The sequence below is a fragment of the Equus caballus genome, chromosome 3 (genome assembly GCF_041296265.1).
Source record: "Equus caballus isolate H_3958 breed thoroughbred chromosome 3, TB-T2T, whole genome shotgun sequence".
Taxonomy (NCBI): Eukaryota; Metazoa; Chordata; class Mammalia; order Perissodactyla; family Equidae; genus Equus; species Equus caballus.
The window spans coordinates 119,553,962-119,576,192 of NC_091686.1; the positions used below are offsets into that span (position 1 = coordinate 119,553,962).

Genomic DNA, 22,231 nt, shown 5'->3' on the forward strand with positions numbered 1-22,231 from the left:
ACAATATGGCCAACTGGCAGCTGTTAGGAAAGAAGTGCAGCCCGCAGCAAAGGTCCCCGTGCGCCATGCTGCTGCACGCTGATGGGAAACTGCAAAGAAGACTTGCTCTTCAGGTCGCCAGTGGAAATGAGATGTCTCACGGCAGATAGGGTTTTAAAGTTAGGAGATCCGGGTTCAAAGAATTCTGCCCTTATAGGAAGTGTGATGGCAGGCAAGTTACTTCAACTCTCTGAGGCTCAGCTCCCTGGCTGTGAAATGGGAGAAGTGATACCCACCTTGCTGGGGCATCAGCGAGGATAACAGCTGGCTCACAGCAGCTGGAAGGGGCTAGCGGCGAGGCTCATGTAACAGACGCTTCATCAGGATCCTTTGTCTTCCCCTTGCTGGTGATGGATCCCCTTCCAATCATGTCCTCCCCTCAGGAAAGACCCACTGCGATTGTATTCTTTGCCTGGCTCTCGAAAAGCTCAGACAGCGATGGGGTCCAGCCCCAGTGAGACTCATTGGCTCGACTGCTGCTGTGAGGAGTGAAGGGTGAGGGCATAGAGGCACCTGTGAAACCCCAGGACGTGTGTGCAGCTTGTCTGTCGGTAAACGAGTGAGGCTTTGTGGGTCCACTGATGGAGTCCAGGGGAAAGGACACGGGCATGGGGCCGAGGACAGTGTGAATCGGATTTTGCTACTTATTGGCTTTATGATCTTGCAATCACCTCTCCTTCTTAAGCCTCTGAATTTCCTCATCTGTAAGAAGAAACCATAACTCTCAGCCGGAGAAGGTATACCCCAGTGGCTGGCACATTTTCTGGCCACTGGAACGATGGAGGGCAAATCTCTATTGAACACCACAACATTCACAAATAGAAACTGCAACCAATAGGATATATTGGAGTATATGAGGAAGCCATTTGGTATAAACCTAATTCTGCCTGACTTTGTTTTTTCCAAAAGGGCCTGACCGTGGCCGTTGAGCATGCATTGTATATCCACTTTAAACATCTCCTATGGCAAGAACAAATGCCCTTAAGATAAAGGTGCAACTTCCCCCAACATTGGCATTTCCTTAGGGATTAGCATCTTTCCTTAGGCTAGGAACTGATTTCTGTGCTTGCCTTTGACCACCCAGCTCACCAGTGACCACCCAGCTCGAGACAACAGACCTGCCTGTGTCCACCGAGACAGCAGACTTACCTGCTGTGTCCACCAATCGCTGTGCCCACAGAGCAGTCTCACGACTATTGTAAAAGGACATTTCAATCATATGTGAAACATCCTCTTTGGGGGTATATAAACACTCTGTGCACCCCACTTCTTTGGTGCCCTTCCTTCCTTCGGGAAGAAAGGCCCCAGGCCATGGTCCTCACATTTTAGCTCAGAATAAACTCACCCAAATTCTCATTTATAAATTGGTTATGGATTATTTTCGTTGACAACATGCAGCCGAAACACAAGAAGGAACGAGAAATCAATATTCCTACACAAAGGAGGAATGAGTCCGATTGAGAAGAGCTTTGTGTAAAATGCATTTATTTTCAAAAGTTCCCTTGATAGAAACAGAATATGTTACAAACACAAAATGTAAGAGCAGAGGGCCTCGCCTGCAACCACAGACTGTAACACAGCCAGCTGGTACAGGGACGTGACCTGGGGGCCGGGGTCTCCTCCAGACCCACTCGAGGCAGGTCTGAGTGTTCACGGGCTGGTCTGTGTCTCACATTCCTCACGACGCGGCAGAGAGTGGGCCATCTGGAAATTCATGAGCCCAGATGCATCCCGACAGTCGAGGGGGCGTTGGGGTGTCCGTGGCTTCTGCAATTTCTATCTGCAAGTTAACGTTACACACAAACACACACAGGTGGGCAGGAGGAAAGACACCTTTCTGTCCTCAGACTCTCCCTGGGGCTGCCTTCGGGCTAGTCCAGGCCCAAGGCCCAGGAGGCCTTTTTGGCGTTCAGAAAGTTCTTCTTCTTCTTCCTGGGAGCAAAGTGCAGTGAGATCTCCGGCTCCTTGGGGTTTCTGAATATAAAGATCTTTTCGCCTGTGTCCAGTAGGTCAATGGTGTCCGCGCCGACGACAGGCACTGGGGCCAGTTCACCGACGGACTCCAGCGACAGGTGTGGCCAGCTTCCTTTTCCAGAGAACGTCATCCTCTCCCTGAGAGGGGGACACGTCTTCTTTAATATGCTGAAGAGAGAACAGAAGATCAGATTCGACCTGTCTGAGAACTGACCCTCCTGAGCATCCTGACAGAGTTCTCTGGAAGAACTCCCTTTGGGTCCCTAGGTCCCCAATCAGGTATCATTTTAGAAAACGGTTTTGTGCTTTGATCACCAGGCTGTCCCTGAAATTAGCTGAGGCCTGTGGCAGGGGCATGCTGCAGACAACTCTCACTCTCTCGTGACTATTAAGTTTTCAGGAGTTCTGTGAACCTGTTGTCAACACACTGTTGGCTTGAAATGAGCCACGCTGGAGCATTCACACCACGGAAACCGGCAAGGGCTACAAACCAAAGCTCCTGTCCCTCTCCCCACCAGCCAATTGGGAAACAGTTACCAGGACACCATTGCCTGTGGGCCTCACACTAAAAGACGCTGATGGAACCCGATAACAAAGCAACTGCTAGAAGGTGGGCAAACTGTGTTTGAAATAGAACAGAGTGCCACTCTTCAGGAATGTCCTGTAAAGGGACTGCTGGAATCCCGTCCATGAGTGGTCCAGCCCCTGAATCCGGGCTGCTCTTGATAATGCAGTGACTCCCTTTGGGAGCCCTATACAACATGAGAGCCACAGGGTTCTCTCTGCCCAAGCAACACAGGACGAGGCCACATCATGGACCACAGGCCATGGTCCACCTACTGGAAGTCCCTGGCAGGCTCGTTGGCCCTTCCTGAAAAGATCTAGCAGATGAGGTGCCACTGCCATCACCATAACTCCTGCCCTTGCGGCTAGTACGAATCTCAGCAAGGACTCAAAGGCAGCTTTTTCTGGTTCACGCACCTCTTCTCTTTGTACCATCCATCCACAGGGCCTCTAGGCAGAGCCAGGGCTAGTACAGAGACCCAGGACGGCGGGACCAGTGCTCCTGATCTCTGCTCTCCCCGCGTCTATTAACGCAGCCTAGGACGCCTTTGCTCTCCCATTCTCATCTTGAGCAACTGGCTTCTGTTCCTTAGCGGAGCGCTCTACGTTTATACAGCTTGGATTTCCTTTCCTTGGTTTGGGCTCAGTATCCTGACCTAAGTTCTCTGGGACTAAATTCTGACATCCAGCCTATTACCAGCAGCTCCCAGATGGTTATCATGGACAGTTCAACAAGGTTGGTCTCAGCACCTTCCCCTCAGCTCTGAGAAACCACGGATGGGGTGGGACTCGGGTTTGACTCTTCTGTTGGACGTGCACTGTGTCCAGAGCACACTTCGGATATCACATTTCAACCTGTTACCAATCTACCCACTGTTACTCTTTCTCCAAATCTTCTCCAGTGGGAAACACTGGAGACACTGGTCACTGTTTGTAGCAATCTGAAACCACTCTGCCCCTAACGTTCCTCTGCGCTGCAGGTGCGCAGTGACCACAGCTAAGGGACAAAGGATCTTGATAGAGTGAACAAGCCTGGCCTGGAAGTCAAGGGAAATAAGGGGTGAGTTAGATGGTCCCAAATCCCATGGCCACCAGAGACCAGCTGCAGGCTGGGGGCTTCTTCCTCGGACCTCCCCAAGCTCCAATTTTATCGTTCCTACTTTCTGGAAGGCTGGAGGCTCAGGGCAACAGATGGGAAAGGGTTTGTAAACTAGAAAGTCCAAATGGCCATCAGGAATTATTCTCCTCCCAAGGACACCCCATTTAAAAACAGCCACTAGTTAAAATAAACACCGTAATTAAAATGCTGATAAATGATAGGAGAACATTCTCCCACTGATAGCTAGAGGCTTATCTTCAGCTCCGAACTAAGCCCCCAGGGGATAAAGACTGGTCTCTGGGGAAGGAATGTTGGTACGTCTGCAGTAGCCCCGCCCTTCTGGGTCCCCTCCGCCTCCCCATCCCTCTCACAGGCGCTTGGCTGACCTCCTCCCCAGCCCACCTGAGTGAACGTCCATCGTTACCTCTCCTTCCTTGCGTGAGCCCAGAGCATCTTCTCCAGTCCTCTGCTTGTCAGTTCTCCTCGCAGTTTGCTTTCTAAGGCTTGCCACCAGCCCTGGTGTTTCCTAAAAGCAAGAAGGGAGTGTCTTCTATTTTCAAAAAGAATAGAATCTTTAAGTGATCCATGCCTAACAAGCTCCACCCCCAATATGACCTTTGGCTGACACCAGAAACTCGGAGAGTTTTCACCATTCATTCATTCACTCATTCAACATACACTGATCAAGCACCTTCTCTGGCCTGGTTGAGACACACTTTCTGCCCTCAAGGGGTCCCCAATCCAGGGGTCACAGACAGGTAACAGGTGACGTCAGGCAGACAGAGGAAGGCGGCCTGGGTGTGGGACACTTGAGCTGCGTCTTGGCATGGAGCGCATGGGCATTTGTGAAGCAGTGGGCTCCGTGCCTCCGCTTCTGTGTTGTCCATCCCCCACTGGAGTGCACGCTCCATACGAGAGGACCCTGTCTCTGTTACTCTGCCACAGCCACTCGTGCCTGAGACAGCGGACGGACCAGGAGCTCAGTAAGTGTTTTATAAACATATGAATGAGAAAGTTGAAAAGGCACAGTGGAGGGTGGGCAAGGAGCCCCAACGCCATGTGCCATGTGCGGGAGCATGATTCTCCACTGGAGGAGAAGGGACATTGCAGAGTGCTGCACAGGAGAAGGAGAGGAGGGAGATGTTTGTAGGCCTTGGCCTCAAGCCAAGTCAGTAAAGGACAGTGTGGGATGCAGAATCCTGTCTGTGCCCGGCTCTGGCCAAACTCACACTCTGCCTCGGCTGGTTCACACTGCCCTCCTGGTGGTGGAGATGGACCCTCTTCCAGCTGGACCAGGCTTTCCCTCCCAGGAGTCTAACTCTGGGCAGAGAAGGTCATCTTCTGAGGGCAGCATCCTGGAGAGAAGCCCCTCATACTCTCCTGGTCCTGCCGGTCCCAGGACCAGGTGTTCAGCTCTTCCTGGATTCTAATAGGTCTCTCGTACACCCTTTCTTGCTTAGATTAGTCAGTCAGGTTCTGTTGCTTGAAACCCAAGACCCTGAACTGATGATGTGACCAGGCACCGAGCACTCAGGACACAAGAGTAGTGACTGCCCTGCCCTCGGAGACTATGGTGAGTGGCCCTGGACTCAAGAATCACCCAGTCCACTTGGCCATGAGGCCAGGCAAGGAAAAAGGCACGCTCACACTCCACACTCATGGTGACAGCCACCCTGGGTGCTCCTGGCTTGTCCCTCATCAGCCTGTCCATGCTCGCTCACCAGCCTCCCAAATTAAACTGGCCAAAGGGGCAGCCCTGCACATGAGGTCCTTGTGGTGGCACTCAGGCAGAGGTGGCTCCCTGGGACAATGCAGGTTCCTCCTCCAGGGTTACCTCCAATACCTACCATCTGCATATACTTCGCTGGCGATGCACTGGGAGAAACCACGCCGTGACATGCAACTCCCTGATCAGCCCGGCCTTGACCAGGCTCACACACAGCCCTCTGGCCATGCCCACAGCATCCCTGACCACACCCACACCCAGCCCTCTGACCATGCCCACAGCAGCCCTGACCACACCCACACCCAGCCCTCTGACCACGCCCACAGCAGCCCTGACCTCACCCACACCCAGCCCTCTGACCACGCCCACAGCAGCCCTGACCTCACCCACACCCAGCCCTCTGACCATGCCCACAGCAGCCCTGACCACACCCACACCCACACCCAGCCCTCTGACCACGCCCACAGCAGCCCTGACCTCGCCCACACCCAGCCCTCTGACCATGCCCACAGCAGCCCTGACCTCACCCACACCCAGCCCTCTGACCACGCCCACAGCAGCCCTGACCTCGCCCACACCCAGCCCTCTGACCATGCCCACAGCAGCCCTGACCACATCCACACCCAGCCCTCTGACCACGCCCACAGCAGCCCTGACCTCACCCACACCCAGCCCTCTGACCATGCCCACAGCAGCCCTGACCTCACCAACACCCAGCCCTCTGGCCACGCTCACAGCAGCCCTGACCTCACCCACACCCAGCCCTCTGCCCATGCTCACATTAGCCCCTGACCCCACCCACACTCAGGCTTTTGACCACGCCCATACCCCCTGTCCTCTCATCACATCTAGCCCTCTCACCACACCCAGTTCCCTGACCCCGCCCCACACCGAGCCCCCCCTAGCCACACCCACACCCAGCCTCTGACCACGCCCACACCCGGCCCCTGACCACGTCCCCACACAGCCCACGACTGTGCTGAGCCCCACTTCCTAGCCCCCATGGACTCCCACCCCACCCCGCAGCTGTGTTCCCACATTCCTGCCATTCCTCGCCCCGCAGCCTTTCTCTCGGCCCTCAGCAGTGCTTCTTACAAGGACCCTGTCGCGACTCTGATAAGATACTGCCCCTTTTCTCAGGAAAAATAAAGTACATGCACGCCTCTCGGGACATCGTGCCATTTTGGCAGGCTCCTGGGCTCCCGGATGCCCACCCCACCCTCGTGGTCCAGGTGGTGGACACCAGCTTCAACACGTCAGGTCTGCTCGTGGCCTTCCTTGTCACCTAGACCTCCACAAACGCTGTTTTCAGACAGCACCACTGGCTGCTCCCCAGACCCACCTCACTCCACCCCGCTTCCTGCCCCTCCCTATAAATGGCCGTTACTGAACACAGCCACACCTGGAGCTGGATCCTAAAGGAAAGCATCTACGCAGCATTATCCACAATAGAGCAAAAAAATGAACCCAAACTAAATGTCCAGCAGTAGGGTCACAGCTACATGCACTATGCTACACACCCCAGGGGAATATTAGGCAGCTGTTAAAAATAATATCTTTGGAGGTGTTTCAGTAACTGTGAAAAGTATGAAGTTTAAATTGTTAATAAAAATAGCAGAAATATAGTCTAAATAGTGTGAGAATTATTGTATACAAAGACATTTGCACCTGGACAAGAGCTGAAAGGTCATCAGCAAGCTGGCTTCTGCTCTAAGGTTCTGAAAAGTAGGCTGCCAGGTTGTACACGCTGGGGTTACCACACACACACAGATACTCACGACTATCCATCATACACAAATATTCACACATGCACAATACACGTACTCATAAAACCAGGCAGAGAAACACATTCTGGAGGAGGAATTGTAACAAGATGCTAACAGCCGTGTTCCCCAGCTGGTAGAGTCATAGATGTTTCCTTTTCTTCTTTTTCCTTTTATGTATTTTTTACACTTTCTTTAATGTGTGTATATGGTATATTTACAGCCCAGGGAAACTTACTCTCTTAAGATTCTACTTGAAAACTAAATTGGTGACAAAAGGAGAAAGCGTGAACAAAATAGTTGGGCCCGCCATGACTTAAAAAGGGACTTGTGGCCACTCTCTGGATGCTGTTTGCTCCCTGAGCAGTGACGTTCCAACTGGGGGAGGCATGTGTACATGCGCCTGGGGGGGGGGTCCTTCTTCCCTCCTCCCCCGTCCTCATGCTGGGCCCTCACTCCCTGTGTCCCAGGGCAGCTGGACACGACGCTCACCGCCTCCTGCCCAGGTCTGCCTGCTCCCCGCCACCATCACTCTCCGCCGCGTGGTCGTGATGCTTCTGGCTGACGGAATCCAGCATGGCCAGCAGCTCGGGCTGTGAGGCTGCGGGCAGAGCCACACTCAGGAGCCGGCGCAGGGTGGCCCCGGGCACCATCGTCAGCTTTGCCAGGTAGGACGCCAGTCTCAGCTCCTGGAGGACGGAAGGCCGGGAGCTCAGACCCTCACGGCTCTAATCTTGACAACAGCAAGTTTTACCGGATGACAGTCTTAGGACTTTTTGTCTCAGAGAGATAAATATTTTAGTAGCTTGGGCTTGAAAACATGTTCTCAGATTCACAGAGCTGTCAAAAAAAATCTACCTGGTCAGCAGCCTCGGCTCCCTGTGACATTTCCAAAGCCTTCATGCATCCCTTCCAACCATCTCAACTCACACCGCTAAAGCCCGGCCTGCGCAGCGCCAATTAGTCATCTTTCTCCTTCTCCTCCTCGCGCTCCCCGAGGCGAGATGGCATGGGGGGAAGAGCACGGGCTCCCGAAACAGCTGAAATGTCCCTAAACCAGTGGGGGGAAGAGCACGGGCTCCCGAAACAGCTGAAATGTCCCTAAACCAGTGGAGGGAAGAGCACGGGCTCCCGAAACAGCTGAAATGTCCCTAAACCAGTGGATGGGTAAAGAAACTGTGCCATGGCCACACCACAGATTACCACCCTGCAATAAAGAGAAAGCTCTGGATGGATCTCGAGGGCGTTACACTCCGTGAAAAAAGCCCGTCTCCACAGGTCTCATCCTGTGTGATTCCACGTGTAAACATTCCAGAAGTGATGCAATTGAGAGGTGGAGGACAGAGCGGTGGTTACCAGGGCCCCGGGAGCGGGGAGGAGTGGGTATAGCTATACACGGGGGCACCGGGCAGATCTCTGCCGTGACTGACTAGTTCTGTAACTTGATTGTGGTGTCAGTTACATGAAACTACATGTGATAAAATGACACAGGACTACACACACACTTTACATCAGTGACAATTTCCCGGTTGGATACTGGGCCAGAGTTTTGTAAGATGCCACCATGGGGGGAAAGTGAGTGAGACGTGGGGTGGGGCACTGGAATTCTCAGTACTAGCTTTACAACTTCCTGTGAATCTAAAAGTATTTTAAGATAAAAGGTTAAAAAAAAGAGAGAGAGAGGATGGGCCCTGCTCCCAGCCCCACTGCCCAGAGCTGTGTGTCCCTGGGCGATGTCCTCACCTCTCTTTGCGCCTCAGCTTCCTTGTCTGTAAAATGGGGAAACGATAACACCTCTGTCAAAGGGTTTTGTGAGGACAGAATAAAAGTTTTCCGTGCTGGGAAGACACAAACAACAGCTACTTCTCTCAGCAACGGGGTGGGCGTGCTTGGACACTCGCGCAGTCAGAGACCTTCCCTGATTTTACACAGCAAAGCTGAGAGAGAAAAGCATTTCATACAGCAAAGGCAGGACAGCTGGACGCTGAAAGGCCACCAGCTCAGGGCTGCCAGCTGCCATGTCCCTTCCTGTGGGGACAAAGCTCATTAAGCGGGCACAAAGAACCAGGGGAGAGGGAGGGAGGAGCAGAGAGAGACCATCTGTGCCCCAGGAGCGCAGCCCTGACCTTCTGGGGACACTCAGGGTACCAGTCCATTTCCTTCATACTCAAATTAGTTAGAAATGAACTTCTGTTACTGTCACCTAAAAAGAATTCCGACTTACAAAACGTCTCAGGGCAGTGCTGACACACAGTGGACACTCGACCAGTGCTGGCCGCTGCGGTCGTTATGGTATTCGTACGAGTTTCCTAATGCAGCCATGACAAATCGCCCCAAGCTTAGTGGCTTCAAACAACACACATTTCTTCTCCTGCATTCTGGAGGAGAGAAGTCTGAAGTCTGGAGGCAGTGTCACGGGCTACAGTCAAGGTCTCGCAGGGCTGGGTCTTCTGGAGGCCCCAGGCGAGACGCTGTTTTCTTGCCTCTTCCAGCTTCTAGAGGCGCCTGTGTTCTTCAGCTTATGGTCCCTCCTCCATCTTCACAGCACGTCCTCCAAACTCTGATTCTGTCATCACCGAATGGCCTTCTCTTCTGACTGTGTTTTTTCTGGTCTGTCTCATATAAGGACCAGTGTGAGGACATTTAGGAGCCACCGGGAGAATCCAGGATAATCTCCTCATCTCAGGATCCTTAACCACATCTGGAAAGTCCCTTTTGCCATATAAGGTCATATTCCTAGGTTCTGGGAATTATAATGTAGGCATGTCTGGTGGCCATTATGGCAAATTGCTAGTACATTTATTCATTCAACTAACACTACGATGGAGTCCTACGGTACTTGACCCTGTTCCAGGCACTGGAGACAGAGCAGTGAGTAACAGGCACAGGCTCCACCTTCAGGAGGTTCAGAGTCAGGGGAGAGAGATGAAGGTAAGCCTACAAACAGATAAACACTGTATAGGGGAGTGGTAAGTGCGTGCCAGGAGGGAAACTGAGGCAGGAGAGGAGGACAGAGGATGATGGGTGGTCAGGGAAGGCTCCTCTGAGGAGACCTCAATGAAGTGAAGAAATGAGCCATGGGCACATGGAAGGGAGGAGCATTCCAGAAGGCAAGGGGAAAGACCCTGAGTGGGGATGACCTTGGCATGAATGACAGAGACAAGGGAGGCCAGCATGGGTGGCAGGAAACATGTGAGAGGAGAGTGGCGGGAGATGAGTGGGAAGGGCGGCAGGCGGTCAGCTCACATGGGGCCTTTTCACCGTGTGAGGACGCTGGCTTGTCTTCACAGAGAGACGGGATGACGTCACTGCAGGAATTTAAGCAGGGGAGAGGCATGAACTGATTTTCATTTTAAAAGATCACTTTGGGTGACACACGGAAGATGGACCATCTGCAATGAAAGAGGAAGCAGGGAGAGCATCTCAGGCGGGAGATGGTGGCCGTGTGATCCCGAGGTCGAGGGGCATGAACCCAAGGTCGAGGGGAGGTGGGGAGGAGGGATCAGACCTGGGAGACACCGACGGTAGAGCCAACGCATTTCACTGGAAAAGAGGAACAAAGGATGACTCCACCATCTTTCACTTGAGCTGCTGGGTGGATGGAGGTGGAGCAAGTTTGGGAGAAGGGAACCTCAGTCACGTGCGGTTCTGTTTGGACAGGTTAAGGCACATGTTTCATAGAGGTACTAATGGAGAGTCAAGTCTCACGTTCAGGGCAGAGGTCTAGAGATAGGGTTAGGAGGTAGTCAGCATGTAGATGGCATCAGTAAGGAAGTAAATGTAGAGAGAGAGCAGATAAGGTCCAAGGACCAAGCCCTCAGGCATCCAGCGTCTGAAGGCCACAATGCAGAGCAGAATCCAAAATGGGGGCTTGACCACAGGCAGCCAGGGGGGCGGGAGAGAACCTGGCGTCCGGGGAGTTGGAAGCCAAGGAAGGAAGGTATTCAAGAAGAGGGCTGTGGGCCAAGTGCCACAGAGAGGTCAAGAAAGACAAAGACAGGGACTTGACCACTGGATTTGGAAACATGGGGTCACTTATGACCTTGGTCAACACTTTTAGTGAAGTGATGGGAAAAGTGTTACTCTAAATACCAGACCTCCTTGCTTAGCACCCTTCCATGACCTGACACTCCTCTCCCAGCAGCCTCCCCGTGTCACCCTGAACGACCTGCTCTTCCCTGAAGGACCCGGCTGTCCTGGGCCACCGTGCCCTTCCACATGTGCTTCCTTCTGCCCGGAATACGCTTTTCCCCAAACCGCTCTCTGTCTGGCTCTCTTCCACTCATTCCTCTGGTCTCTACACAAGTGTTGGCTTTTCTGGAAGCCTTCCCTGACCCCAAATTCTGGGACGGGTGCCTCTCCTCTGAGCTCTCACTGGTTTTAACACGACTGTCCAGTTTCTTGTGTGTCTCTCCAACTAGGTTTTAGGATAGGGTTTCATATCTGTTGAGTAAGCAAGGGCTAAACCTTGACTTCACAAGCACCCCGCAGATCACTTCTTCCTGAGGCAGGGGACTAACTCTCCATAGCCGGGATTCCCACTAGGCAATGCAGGGACAAACCAGCTCATTGCCATGGCCCTTCTGGCTCTGAGGAGTCCTGATCAATAACTTTCAAGATAAGTCAATTAGCTGGGTCAAGACTTCTTGAAGGTGGTAACACAAAAAGCATCTGCGTGGATCACATCGCTTTGAAGATCTGGAGCCACTTCTAGAGACTGACGTGGACCACCAAGCGACACAGGGACCAGCTGTCCACGCAGAGGAGGGCGGCAGAAAGACCACACTTGCCGGCAGGCGCTCCCTGTCCCTCTTTCCCGCTCTGCCTCACCACCATCGGACTTGGCATGGATTTCTGCTGTTTGTGAATCTCTTGGCATATTTCATCCTGGTCTTTATTTTTAAGAGATACTGCTTGTTTTAAGGAATTCAAGCAATGCAGTAAAGCACAAAGATTAATGTTAAAATAATTATTCCCAAATGCCATCATCCAGAAATCATTATAGTAACGTTAGGCAAACTACATTCCAGGAATTTTTCTAGGCATATATGTAGATGGATGCTTAAATGGATGGATGGATGGATGGAAGGGTGGACGGACAGATGGGTGGGTGGACAGATGGACAGACAGGAGGATGGATGGATGGATGGGTACATGGATGGACAGATGGGTGGATGGATGGGTAGACGGATGGATAGGTGGATGGTCATAAGTATAAAAATGGGATCATAATGCACATAAAATACTATCTGGCTCATGTATTTATCTTATTGCTCGCCTGCTCTCCCCACTAGACCATCAGCTCCTGAGGGCATGGACTTTATCTGTTTTGTTTACTGCTGAAATCCCAGTGCCTAGGACAGTGCCTGCCGCTCACTGGGAGCACAGTAAATATTTATTCATGAACGAAGCCTCTCCAGAGGATGTCAGGGTCTTCGGAGTGAAGGTGACTCTAAGTCATACCTAATATGGTTGAGAAAGAAAGAATTCCACCTGTTGTCCCCAGGTGGCTGCAGTCATGCTGGAGCCTTGAGAGAGTAAAGGAGACGAGTTCAGTGAGGACGACAAAGGGGGTCCCAGCCTCTCCCCACAGCACAGGGCAAGTCCTTGCCTCGTGGAGTTAGTACCATTCATTTCTAAATGAGCACCCCCTCCCATTTTATCCATGAAGCAATGAGGAAATATCGTGCTTCGAAGGGAATCGTGCAGTAGCATGAAATGGAACAAGTAGAGCATTTAAAGGCAGTAAACCCTGATTTAAAGCCGAGCTCCACCACCACCTGGCTGTGGGACCTTGGCTAAGTCCTATCACCTCCCTGACCCTCAGTTTCTTCATCTGTCAGATGATAACTGTGTCCATGCCTGTCCCCCACCCTGGGCTGATTCAGCTGCCATTGGTACTGTCAGCATCACAGAAGGGCTGATGGATCTGGAGCAGCGCCTGAGGGAGGCTCTTCCCACATCGGGCCCACAGAGCAGTGGTGAGCACTAACGGGGAGGGTGTGCGACGGGTGTCTGGGCACAGAGCAGGCATTTGGGGGTGTTATCTTGATATGGTTATAAACACCCAAAAAAGGAAGAGTTGGCAAAGTTGCATAAATATGAAGACATGGGTGCTGCCGTGGAAACTACCCTTGTGCAGATTTTACAAGTCAAACCATGTCCCTAAGGCAGCGTCATCAGCAGGAAATAAAACAGGGGAGAGAGGGAGGGAGAGGAGAAACAGCAGGAACAGGAGGAGGAAGAACCAGAAAGAAGAGGAGGAGGTGGAGCAGGGAGAGGGAGGGAGAGAGGACTGGGCTTCCTCAGTTCTTCTCTCGCCTGGTACAAAAAAGAAACAGGTAAAATACGGGACTCCTCTAGACAGGGGGTGATGGTTAATTTCATGTGTCAACTTCTCTGGGCCATGGCGCCAAGATATTTGGTCCAACATTATTCTGGATATTTCTGGGAAGGTGTTTTTGGATGAGATTAACTTTTAAACTGGTGGATTCCAAGGAAAGCAGATGGCCCTTCACAGTGTGGGTGGGCCTCGTCCAATCAGGTGAAGACCCACTAGCACAGAAGACTGACCCCCTCTGAGCGAGAGGGAATTCTGCCAGCAGACAGCCTTCGGACTTGCGCCGCACCCTCATGTCCTCCCTGGGTCTCCAGGCTGCCGGCCTGCCAGCCTAAGTGGACTTGCCAGCCTCTATCATCGCATTTCCTTCAAGTAAATCTCTCTCTATATATACACAGGATTTTTGGTTCTGTTTCTCTGGAGAACCCTCACTAAGACACAGGGGCTGGAAAGAAAGGAGTGCAGTGGAGTAGATGCTGTTGGGGGGACTACACAAGGCACGGGGTTGGGGGGAGCAGAGAAAAACAGCCGCCCTGACGGGTCCCTGTGCCCAGGGCTTCTAGTCTAGCAGGATTTTCCTCTTCACAGGGCCCGTTCTTTAGCAGAATTCACAATTTAAAAGAGCCAACAAACTAGAAATGAACTGGATGAAGTTCCACACGTGTCACCTCGGTCTTCTGTCAAGTCTCTTAGTAAAGAAGGAAAAAGGGCGAGCGTGGGAGATGCTCAGTTACCACAGAGACCCAGGCCAGAGGCATCATCTGCCTGCAGGGGACCGAGCAGAAAGAGGGTGACCTGTGAGCCACCACCCCGGGCTGAACCTTGAGCATTGGGAGCAGTGGCGAGCGCTGACGCAGGCACGCCACAGCTCTGGGCCTTGGCTCCTCTGTTTGCAAAATGGAGAAGATACTCCCCGTTTCCCAGCTTTCTGCAAGGATTAAATGAATAACAGATATAAGCACCAAGGACAATATTCAGGGCACAGCAGGTGGGTGTTCTGGCACCTTCAGCTCCCTCCTCCAACCCCAGTTTGGAGTTCAGGCGATTCTGCGAGAGGTGTGGGGCAGGAAGAAGGTGGGCTCCCATCCTAGCTCCGCCTAGCTCCTCCGTGTGACCTTGGGCAAGCATTTCACCTCTCCAGGACCCGTCTGTAAGGGAGAGGACGACAGAACCTGCCCGACAGGGAGGTGAGTGGCAAGTATTTGGCCTGGGTCCTGTCGCAGAGTAGGTTGCTCTCTCGCTGTAAACATCTAGAAAGCCCAGGTCAGCTCTCATGTCAAAGAGGAAGGAACGTGTCAGGTTCTCCACGGACGCTGACACTGCCTGTGCTAACTTTGGCTTCTTGTTTGTTGTGGTTGGCAGAATAATGACCCTCCAAGATGTCTATGCCCAGTCCTGGAACCTGTGAACATGTCACCTTACACGGCAAAGGGACTTTGCAGATGTGATTAAGGTTAAGGGTCTTGAGCTGAGACTACCCTAGATTGTCCGGGAGGTCCAACCTCATCATCATACGGATCCTTGAAAGAGAACCTTTCCCGTGTGGGAGGTGAGAGAGACGTGAGACAATGGAAGAAGCATCTGAGAGACGCAATTTGCTGGCTTTGAAGATGAAGGAAATGAGTCACAAGCCAAGGAATGCAAGTGCCTCTGAAGCTGGGAACAACCCTCGGCTGACAGCCACCAAGGAAACGGAGACCCCCATCCTACAGCAGATGGCAATGACCCGAGTTCTGCCAGTCACTTGAATGAGAGGAAACAGATTCCCCCCGGAGCCTCCGGAAGGACGGTAAGCCAGCCGCCACTTGGACTCCCATCTGGTGGAACCGCGTAGCGCTCCTGGCCTGCAGAACTGTAAGATTATAAACCTGTGCTCTGTTAAGCCACGAAGTCTGGGGTAACTCGTTACAGCAGCCACAGGAAACTGGTTCACCTGGGAAGCTGCGTGCGCCTGTGGACAGCTGTGGCCGATTCTGCTGGCTGGACACCCCAAAGTGTCCCGCCTTCTCCTTGCTGACTCTTCTTCGAGGCTGAGGGGGAAGGATTGGCCGCACAGCCTCCTTGACGCTGGGGGCACACAGACCAGATCTCAGGACACGAGGGAACTCTGCTGCAGGGGTTGGGGGCATTTGCTTTCTCGGAAACACAGGCAGTCGGGGCGATTGTGTTCTCTCACCTTTTCTTTCTTGGCCTTGAACACAGGCCAGAAGAAAGGGTGGAAGGAATCACAGAGCGTGACCCTGCCACCTCTGAACTCCTGAGCCATGGTCAGCGACACCCACCTCCACATGGTGGTGACCGGCATCAGCCACCGGCACAAATCATGTTTCCTGGGACTTACAGCATCCAGGAGGCCCATCTCGGATGCAAATAAAACACAACTAGTGGCAGGTGTAGGTTAGTGAGGCTGCGCACGGCTACATGTACACAGCCTCGGGGCTCTGTCTCGGGGAGGGAGGTGAGAGCGGCAACTCTGGCCAAGAACAAGAGAGACTGCCCAATTCAACACAGCATGCTGACACAGGGGGTGCAATCTCATTGGCCTCCTAGTGTGGCCCAGATTTCAGGACTACCTTTGTTCCTGGTGGAACCTACTCCGTGTATATTAAACTGATTGAGAAGAGGAAGAATGGGCGCCTGTCAAATCACAGAAAAGAAACTGGCCAGGGCAATAATGATTATTGTTGCTCTGCTGCCATCCCCTAATCAGATGTCCTCTATGTGCTGGCCCCATGCCCGGGGTTTTCACAAACTGACTCAGCAGCTCCCGAGGTTCACAGCATCATCCTCGTCCCACATGTGAAGAAACGTGGGCTCTGAGGAAAAGGTACCGTGATGTGCTGGCAAGGGATGGACCCAGAACATGGCTGACGCGTTCTCACCTGGCTGTACAGGGTCACAAAGGTGTCGGTCTCCATGTTCTCCAGCAAATCTTCAAGCACAACGCTGTTCTCTTGCTCTTCTCTCCAACTAGAGTGAAAATAAATCTACGTGAATCCAGTTTTGTTATAAAGTGATCCCATGAGAAGATCATCTAGTTATTTAAATAACAAAGAATCACAAGTCTAATTTACATTATTATTATTTTTTAATCCATTGAAGAGATGGCCAGAAGAGGCTTACCTCTTCTTGCCTAGATTACTTTGCAATAATGTATCGGGGAGGGCCTAACATTCACAATAATGTATCTGGGAGGGCCCACCATTTGCAATAATGTATCGGGGAGTGCCCACCATTTGCAATAATGTATCCGGGAGGGCCCACTCAGGACGAAGGGCTCTGCAAAGCGAGAAGTGTCACGGGAGCCGGATGCAGACTTTGCTGTGGTTTTACAGGGCGATCTGTGATCCTACCTTGAAAACTGTATTAGTTGTCATGGCTCAAGAAGCCCAAGGTCTGGGGTCCTCATCTGCCATGTGCCCTTGTGTGGAAACAGACCCAGAATCACTTTCCAAGGATGGTCCTGGCTCTGACCACAGGGGCTGAGTGGCCTTTGTATGAGGGTCTCCATCAGGCTTCCTGACTTTCACAGGAGGCCGTCTGCCTAGCTGATTCCTTAGCTGGTTAAAGTTGGCATTATGGATTATCCACCCCGCATGCTTTCTGGGTAATACAGCCCAAACTCATATCAAAATCTTGCTCATCAGCGATTTCCTCCAGGAAGCATGGAGCACAGTAGAGTAACACATACCCTAAAATCCTGGTCTAAGTCAAGTTACCATCTCTGAGCATTTTCCTCTGATCACACAGATTCAGCTCCTCATACAGTTATTTCGATGAGACAGAATTGCACTTTGTCGTGCTTACGCAGGAAAGCATAATCAAATAATCAAAATCACCTGTAATCTCACCGCCCAGAAATCACGTCTATCGCAGTCTGGTCTATTTCCTTCCAATTAATCTGCGCGTGTGTGTTCTCAAAAATGGAGTCATACCCTGTATATAGTTTACACTCTCTCCTTTCCACATTAACATTATATTCACAGTGGGAAATTATGAAGTTGTTGTAAATTATGTTTTCCAAGAGTTCTGAATGTTCTTAATGAGTTCTGAATGCTACGGGCAAAGGCTAATTGCCTGATGTGAATTGAAGAAGAACGCAAAGAACAACAGAAAAAGCAGACTGGGGTTCGGTCTGTTTGATGACTTTACAAAAGCGGGATACAAAATACCGCGTGCACGGTGAGACCTGAGCACGCCCTGCATTCACCGAACGGTGCCAAAGGGATTCCTGGTTTGGATTCCCAGAATCCCACTGGGATTATGTGAGATGCTGCCACGGGGGAGAAGCTGGGTGAAGGGCACATGGAAACTCTGCACCATTTTTGCAACTTCTTGTGAGTCCATAACTATTTCAAAATAAAAAGTGTGAAAATGTTATGTTCAGTAAAACCTCAATGGTAAAGAACAAAATGAAGTACGGAAAGAAGTCAGGGAAGAAGAGCCAGGCTGCAAAGTTAGCAGCTGGGGCCTGAGGCTGGGAGGACACTGCAGACAGCAGCGTGGGAGCCCAGGTGGGTCGCGTGCGGCTGAGTTCGAGAGGCCAGCGCCCCCGGACCTGCAGGGGACTGACCCAGACAGCACCATCGGGCCCTCGGCTCACCTCTGCTCGTGCTGCTCCAGCAGCTTCTGGCTCCTGCTCAGGGCTCGCCGCAGGACCGCCGAGACCTGCCTCTCGGAATCCGCCTCCTCGGGCTCGTGCAGGAGCCCAGGCCCAGCGCCTGCCTGCTGCTGCTGACTCGCCAGGGCCTGCTGCAGCTGGGCTGCCTCCTGGAGTGCCAGCTCATCTTCCAGCTTCCTCTCCAGCTCCTGGAGCTCCTGCACGCAGAGAGGGCAGGTGGTCTAGACAGGCAGGGCCATGGGATGAAATCTGGCCTGCTCTTGCCTGCCTCCCCCATCAGCCGCGCCAAACTGTGATGAGACTGCACCTGGATTTCTCACACCCCAGTGCTTTTGCACACGCTGCTACCCTCCACCTCAACAGCCTTCCCGTTTGCCTGGCCAATTCTGAGTCTTCTTTCAAGCCCTGGCTTAAGAAGAATCTCCTTGGTGAAGGGCTCTCTGTGTCCCTGGGGAGACTAGACTCCCTCTCCCATTGAGCTCACAAAACACCCCTTGTATACACCTCTTATGGACTGAATTATGTCCCCCCAAAAGTCACGTGTGGAAGCCCTAACCCCCCATGGGATGGTTTTTGGAGGTGGGGCCTTTGGGAGGTAATTAGGTTTAGACGAGGGCACGAGGGTGGGGCCACCAGGATAGGATTAGTGTCCTCATAAGAAGAGGGAGAGAGCTCGCTCTCTCTCTCTCTCTCTGCCGTGTGAGGACACAGTGAGAAGGCGGCGTCTGCAAGCCAGGAACAGGGTCCTCACCAGAAAGAGAATCTGCTGATGCCTTGATCTTGGACGTCCAGCCTCCAGAACTGTGAGAAATAAATGTCTGTTGTCTAAGCCCCTGGTCTATAGTATTTCGTTATAGGACCCAGAGCAGAGCGAGACAATGCCCCATTTTTGCAGTCGCCTGAAATCTCTGTTGTGTGCCTTTGTGGTAGGGTGTGAGCCCCTTGAGGGCAGGGCTAGGTCTCCACCTCCCTGTCCGTCTACAGCACTTAGCACTGTGCTCATGGCCGGCACCTGTCCCTGACGCAGGGGGGGCACCAGCATGCACCACGAGGACGAAGCCCACAGCCGGCACTGACGGTACTCACAGCAGCGCGTGCTGACAACACAGCGTGTTTAATCTCACTGAGTCCTTACAACAACCCTATGCAATACACACTCTTATTCTCCTGTTTGACAGATGAGGACACTGAGGCAGAGAGAGTTCAAGTAATTTGTCAGGTTATGCCACCCTTAAGTGACAGAGCCAGAATGTGAGGCCAGCCGCCTCCAGGATGTGTGTCCTTAACCACCAGGCTATACTGCCTCTTATTGGCCAAACAGAAGAAATCTGCATCCTTAGGCCACCAGAATCGGATAATCTAGAACAAGAGATTGTCTGCCATCTGCTTAGGAAGGTAAGGGGGGTTAGGCAGCAGGGTCCCCAGCCTTGAAGACTGCAGACATATTGAACCCGTTATTCACCACGATGGCCAGTGCTCCGGGTGGGGGTGGAGGGTGAGGGTGGGGCTTAAACCTAAAGGGCCTCAGATGGGCTTCATGACGGGATGGTGGTCCTTGATCCTCCTAAGATATGTACAAAATGGTCTGCCTTTCTGCAGAGGAGCCAAAGTTTTCACCAACTTCTCAAAAGGGTCTCAAAGCCCCTCAAAGGCTTGGAAACAGCACTCAGGAATCAAAACAGAAGAGAAAACGGCCAGAGAGGTAAACCGAGGTCACAGGGTGGACAGCGCTTGCGTTTTGCCCCCAGGGCCACGAAGGCCTTTGAAGGCTTCCACCGAGCAGGCGCTTCTAACAGGCTGAGATGTGTAATTGTGACCTTCCCTCAGGCCACAGCATCCCAGTGGGCACACAACGGAACTCGGCGCTTCCAACAGCCCTAATGCGTTTCCAACAGCGTGAACTGTCAGCACGCCAGGAGCCTGGTCACGGGCCACACTTCCACTGATGCCCGCCCCAGCCCACGCAGGGGAAGGACGGCCCGGACCCGCACCTGCCAGTGTTCCCCAGACGAGGCAGAGCACAGAGAGCTGGCGCGTCGCACTTTCATTTTCCAAGGAGCAGGTGAGCCCAGGGTAGGAATAGAAAATAAGGTAGAAATGCACCCTTCAGGCTGTGAGGGGCTGATGGGAAGTCCTCCCAGAGGTCAGTTCTGTCAGTCAGTCCTAACCCCTGCCGCACCCCTACATCCGCCTGCACTTAGCACTAGCATCCAAGACTTGGTTCTAGAATTTTCTCCCTCAATGCCTGCTCTCTCACTAGAGTCTAAATGCTGAAGGCAGGGGCCTGGGGACTGTGGGTGGCTGTTCTCTGCTCTCCCCAGCAGGGAGCACAGCGCCTGGCACGTGGAAGAAGTTACAGTAAGCAGCAGCAGCATCTTATCCATAAGATGAGAAGGGCAGCTGACATTGACTGAATGCCCACACCGTGCCAATTGGATTCAGGGTATCTTTACATGAATTAATTGATTTAATCATCACAAAACAGCACAAGGTGGGAATTTGTTATTATCCCATTACATAGGTAAGGTAGCAGAGGCACAGAGAGTGTCTGTAAATCTCCTGAAGTCACAGAGCTGGGCAAGAGCCACAGCGAGGAGAGATGTCAGGTTTCTCTGACCCTGGGCCCCCTCTCTCGGCTCTGTTGTCTCTAGTGAGCACTCGTGTTGAATGAGTGGATACATGGATAGACGATGATGACAGATAGACAGATAGATAGATAGATAGACAGACAGATAGGTAGTTCCAGGCCTTTTGCTGGGCACGAGGGATTCAGGGTTGAATGAGAATGACCCTTAGACTCTGGGAACTCACAGTCCAGTGTGGGAGACAGATGTGCAAACACAGTTAGAGGGAGAGGCAACAGCCAACATTTGCTAATGCAGAGATTCGGGCTGGAGGGTTATTTGAGCACAAAGCTGGGAGAGACCAACTGGGCCTGAGGGAATCAGGGATGGTTTCACAGAAGAGGTGAGGTTTGCTTGTCTTAGAATCTGGATAGGAGTTTGCAGGGGGTGCGGCAGAAGCATTCTAGGCAGACACCCTGAAAGGAACGGAGGCCTGTATGTGCCTCAAGTGTTCACGGAGCAGCAAGAGGGACCGGGGGCTAAAATGCAGCGTCCAAGGGAGGGAGTGGTAGAGGTGAGATTTTAAGATCTGGAGCTGGGGGATGGGGCTGTCAATGATCATTTTTACTTTTTGGAAAGATCCCTCTGGCTGTGGTGTGGAGGGGACCGGAGAAGGAAAAGGGAGAGGCAGGTGGGGACTGACGTGAGGGCAGAGCTGAGCTTGGCAGGCAGGGGGTGCGGGCTCTGCTGCCCGCCTGTGGGGCCTTGGGGAAACGACCTCACCTTCCGAAGCCTCAACTCCTCATCTGCAGAATGGGTAGAAAAATCTCCTGGGGTGGACGGAGGGTTAAACATTTAACACGATACCTTGGACTTACTGGGAGCTCAGTGAATGTAAGCGACTATTCGTGCCATTTTTATTTTTCAGGTCTAGATTCGTCAGAGCAGTGAAGATGGGCGGCAAAAGCCAGAAGTGAGAAAATTCAGGCAGAAGGGAAGACTGGGTGACTCGCTTCATGTGGGCAACAAGCCAGAGGGAAGAACAAAGATAGCCGGTTCAGGCTTGGGGAGCGGGGTGCACAGAAATGTAAACCGAAATGCCAGTACAGCGGGTACGGTGAGCTCAGGGTCACTGGTTGTAAGTCCATCCTACTCAAATTTGCCCCTCATTGCTGCCTCGCCCCTGATTCAGTCATGCACTGCATCCGTTCCACTTTCACGAAATGAGTCTGAATCTTTCATCAGATGAGCCGCGCTTGATATAGTTTTCTCAGGAGTCATTTCTTCCAAAGCATTTCATTTCATGCTTTTTTTAATTCTCCCGAAGGTTTACAACTTAAAAGCCCGTTCCCAATGGGAAAGTGGTTTTCACAGAACGATCAAACAGCAGAATGAAAGTCTAATACCTGGAGCAAAACCACAGGTATGTCTCCTTCCAAATGCAGATGGAGAAAAAAAGTGCATCTAGCCCTCGCCGTCGCACCAATCTGATCCCACGGCATCATCTGACTTCCTCTCAGTCGCTTCTGGTTCAGGACACA

The 22,231-nt window shown here is 52.3% G+C and overlaps 1 protein-coding gene across 4 annotated transcripts in view; it reads right to left on the reverse strand.

The window, feature by feature from the left end:
* Positions 1-1,507: 1,507 nt before the first annotated feature.
* Positions 1,508-22,231, reverse strand: part of EVC2 (EvC ciliary complex subunit 2) — a 129,451-nt gene continuing 108,727 nt past the window's right edge. For 2 of the 4 annotated variants that reach the window (XM_023638367.2, XM_023638368.2), the window contains 5 exons: positions 18,109-18,323; positions 16,388-16,475; positions 7,658-7,854; positions 4,101-4,202; positions 1,508-2,181 (listed from right to left, as the gene is read on the reverse strand). In XM_023638367.2, coding sequence (XP_023494135.2) covers positions 1,911-2,181; positions 4,101-4,202; positions 7,658-7,854; positions 16,388-16,475; positions 18,109-18,323 — 873 coding nt within the window. In that variant the 3' untranslated portion in view covers positions 1,508-1,910. The remainder of the gene's footprint in view (positions 2,182-4,100; positions 4,203-7,657; positions 7,855-16,387; positions 16,476-18,108; positions 18,324-22,231) is intronic. The other 2 variants (XM_023638370.2, XM_070262725.1) reach the window with 1 other exon arrangement.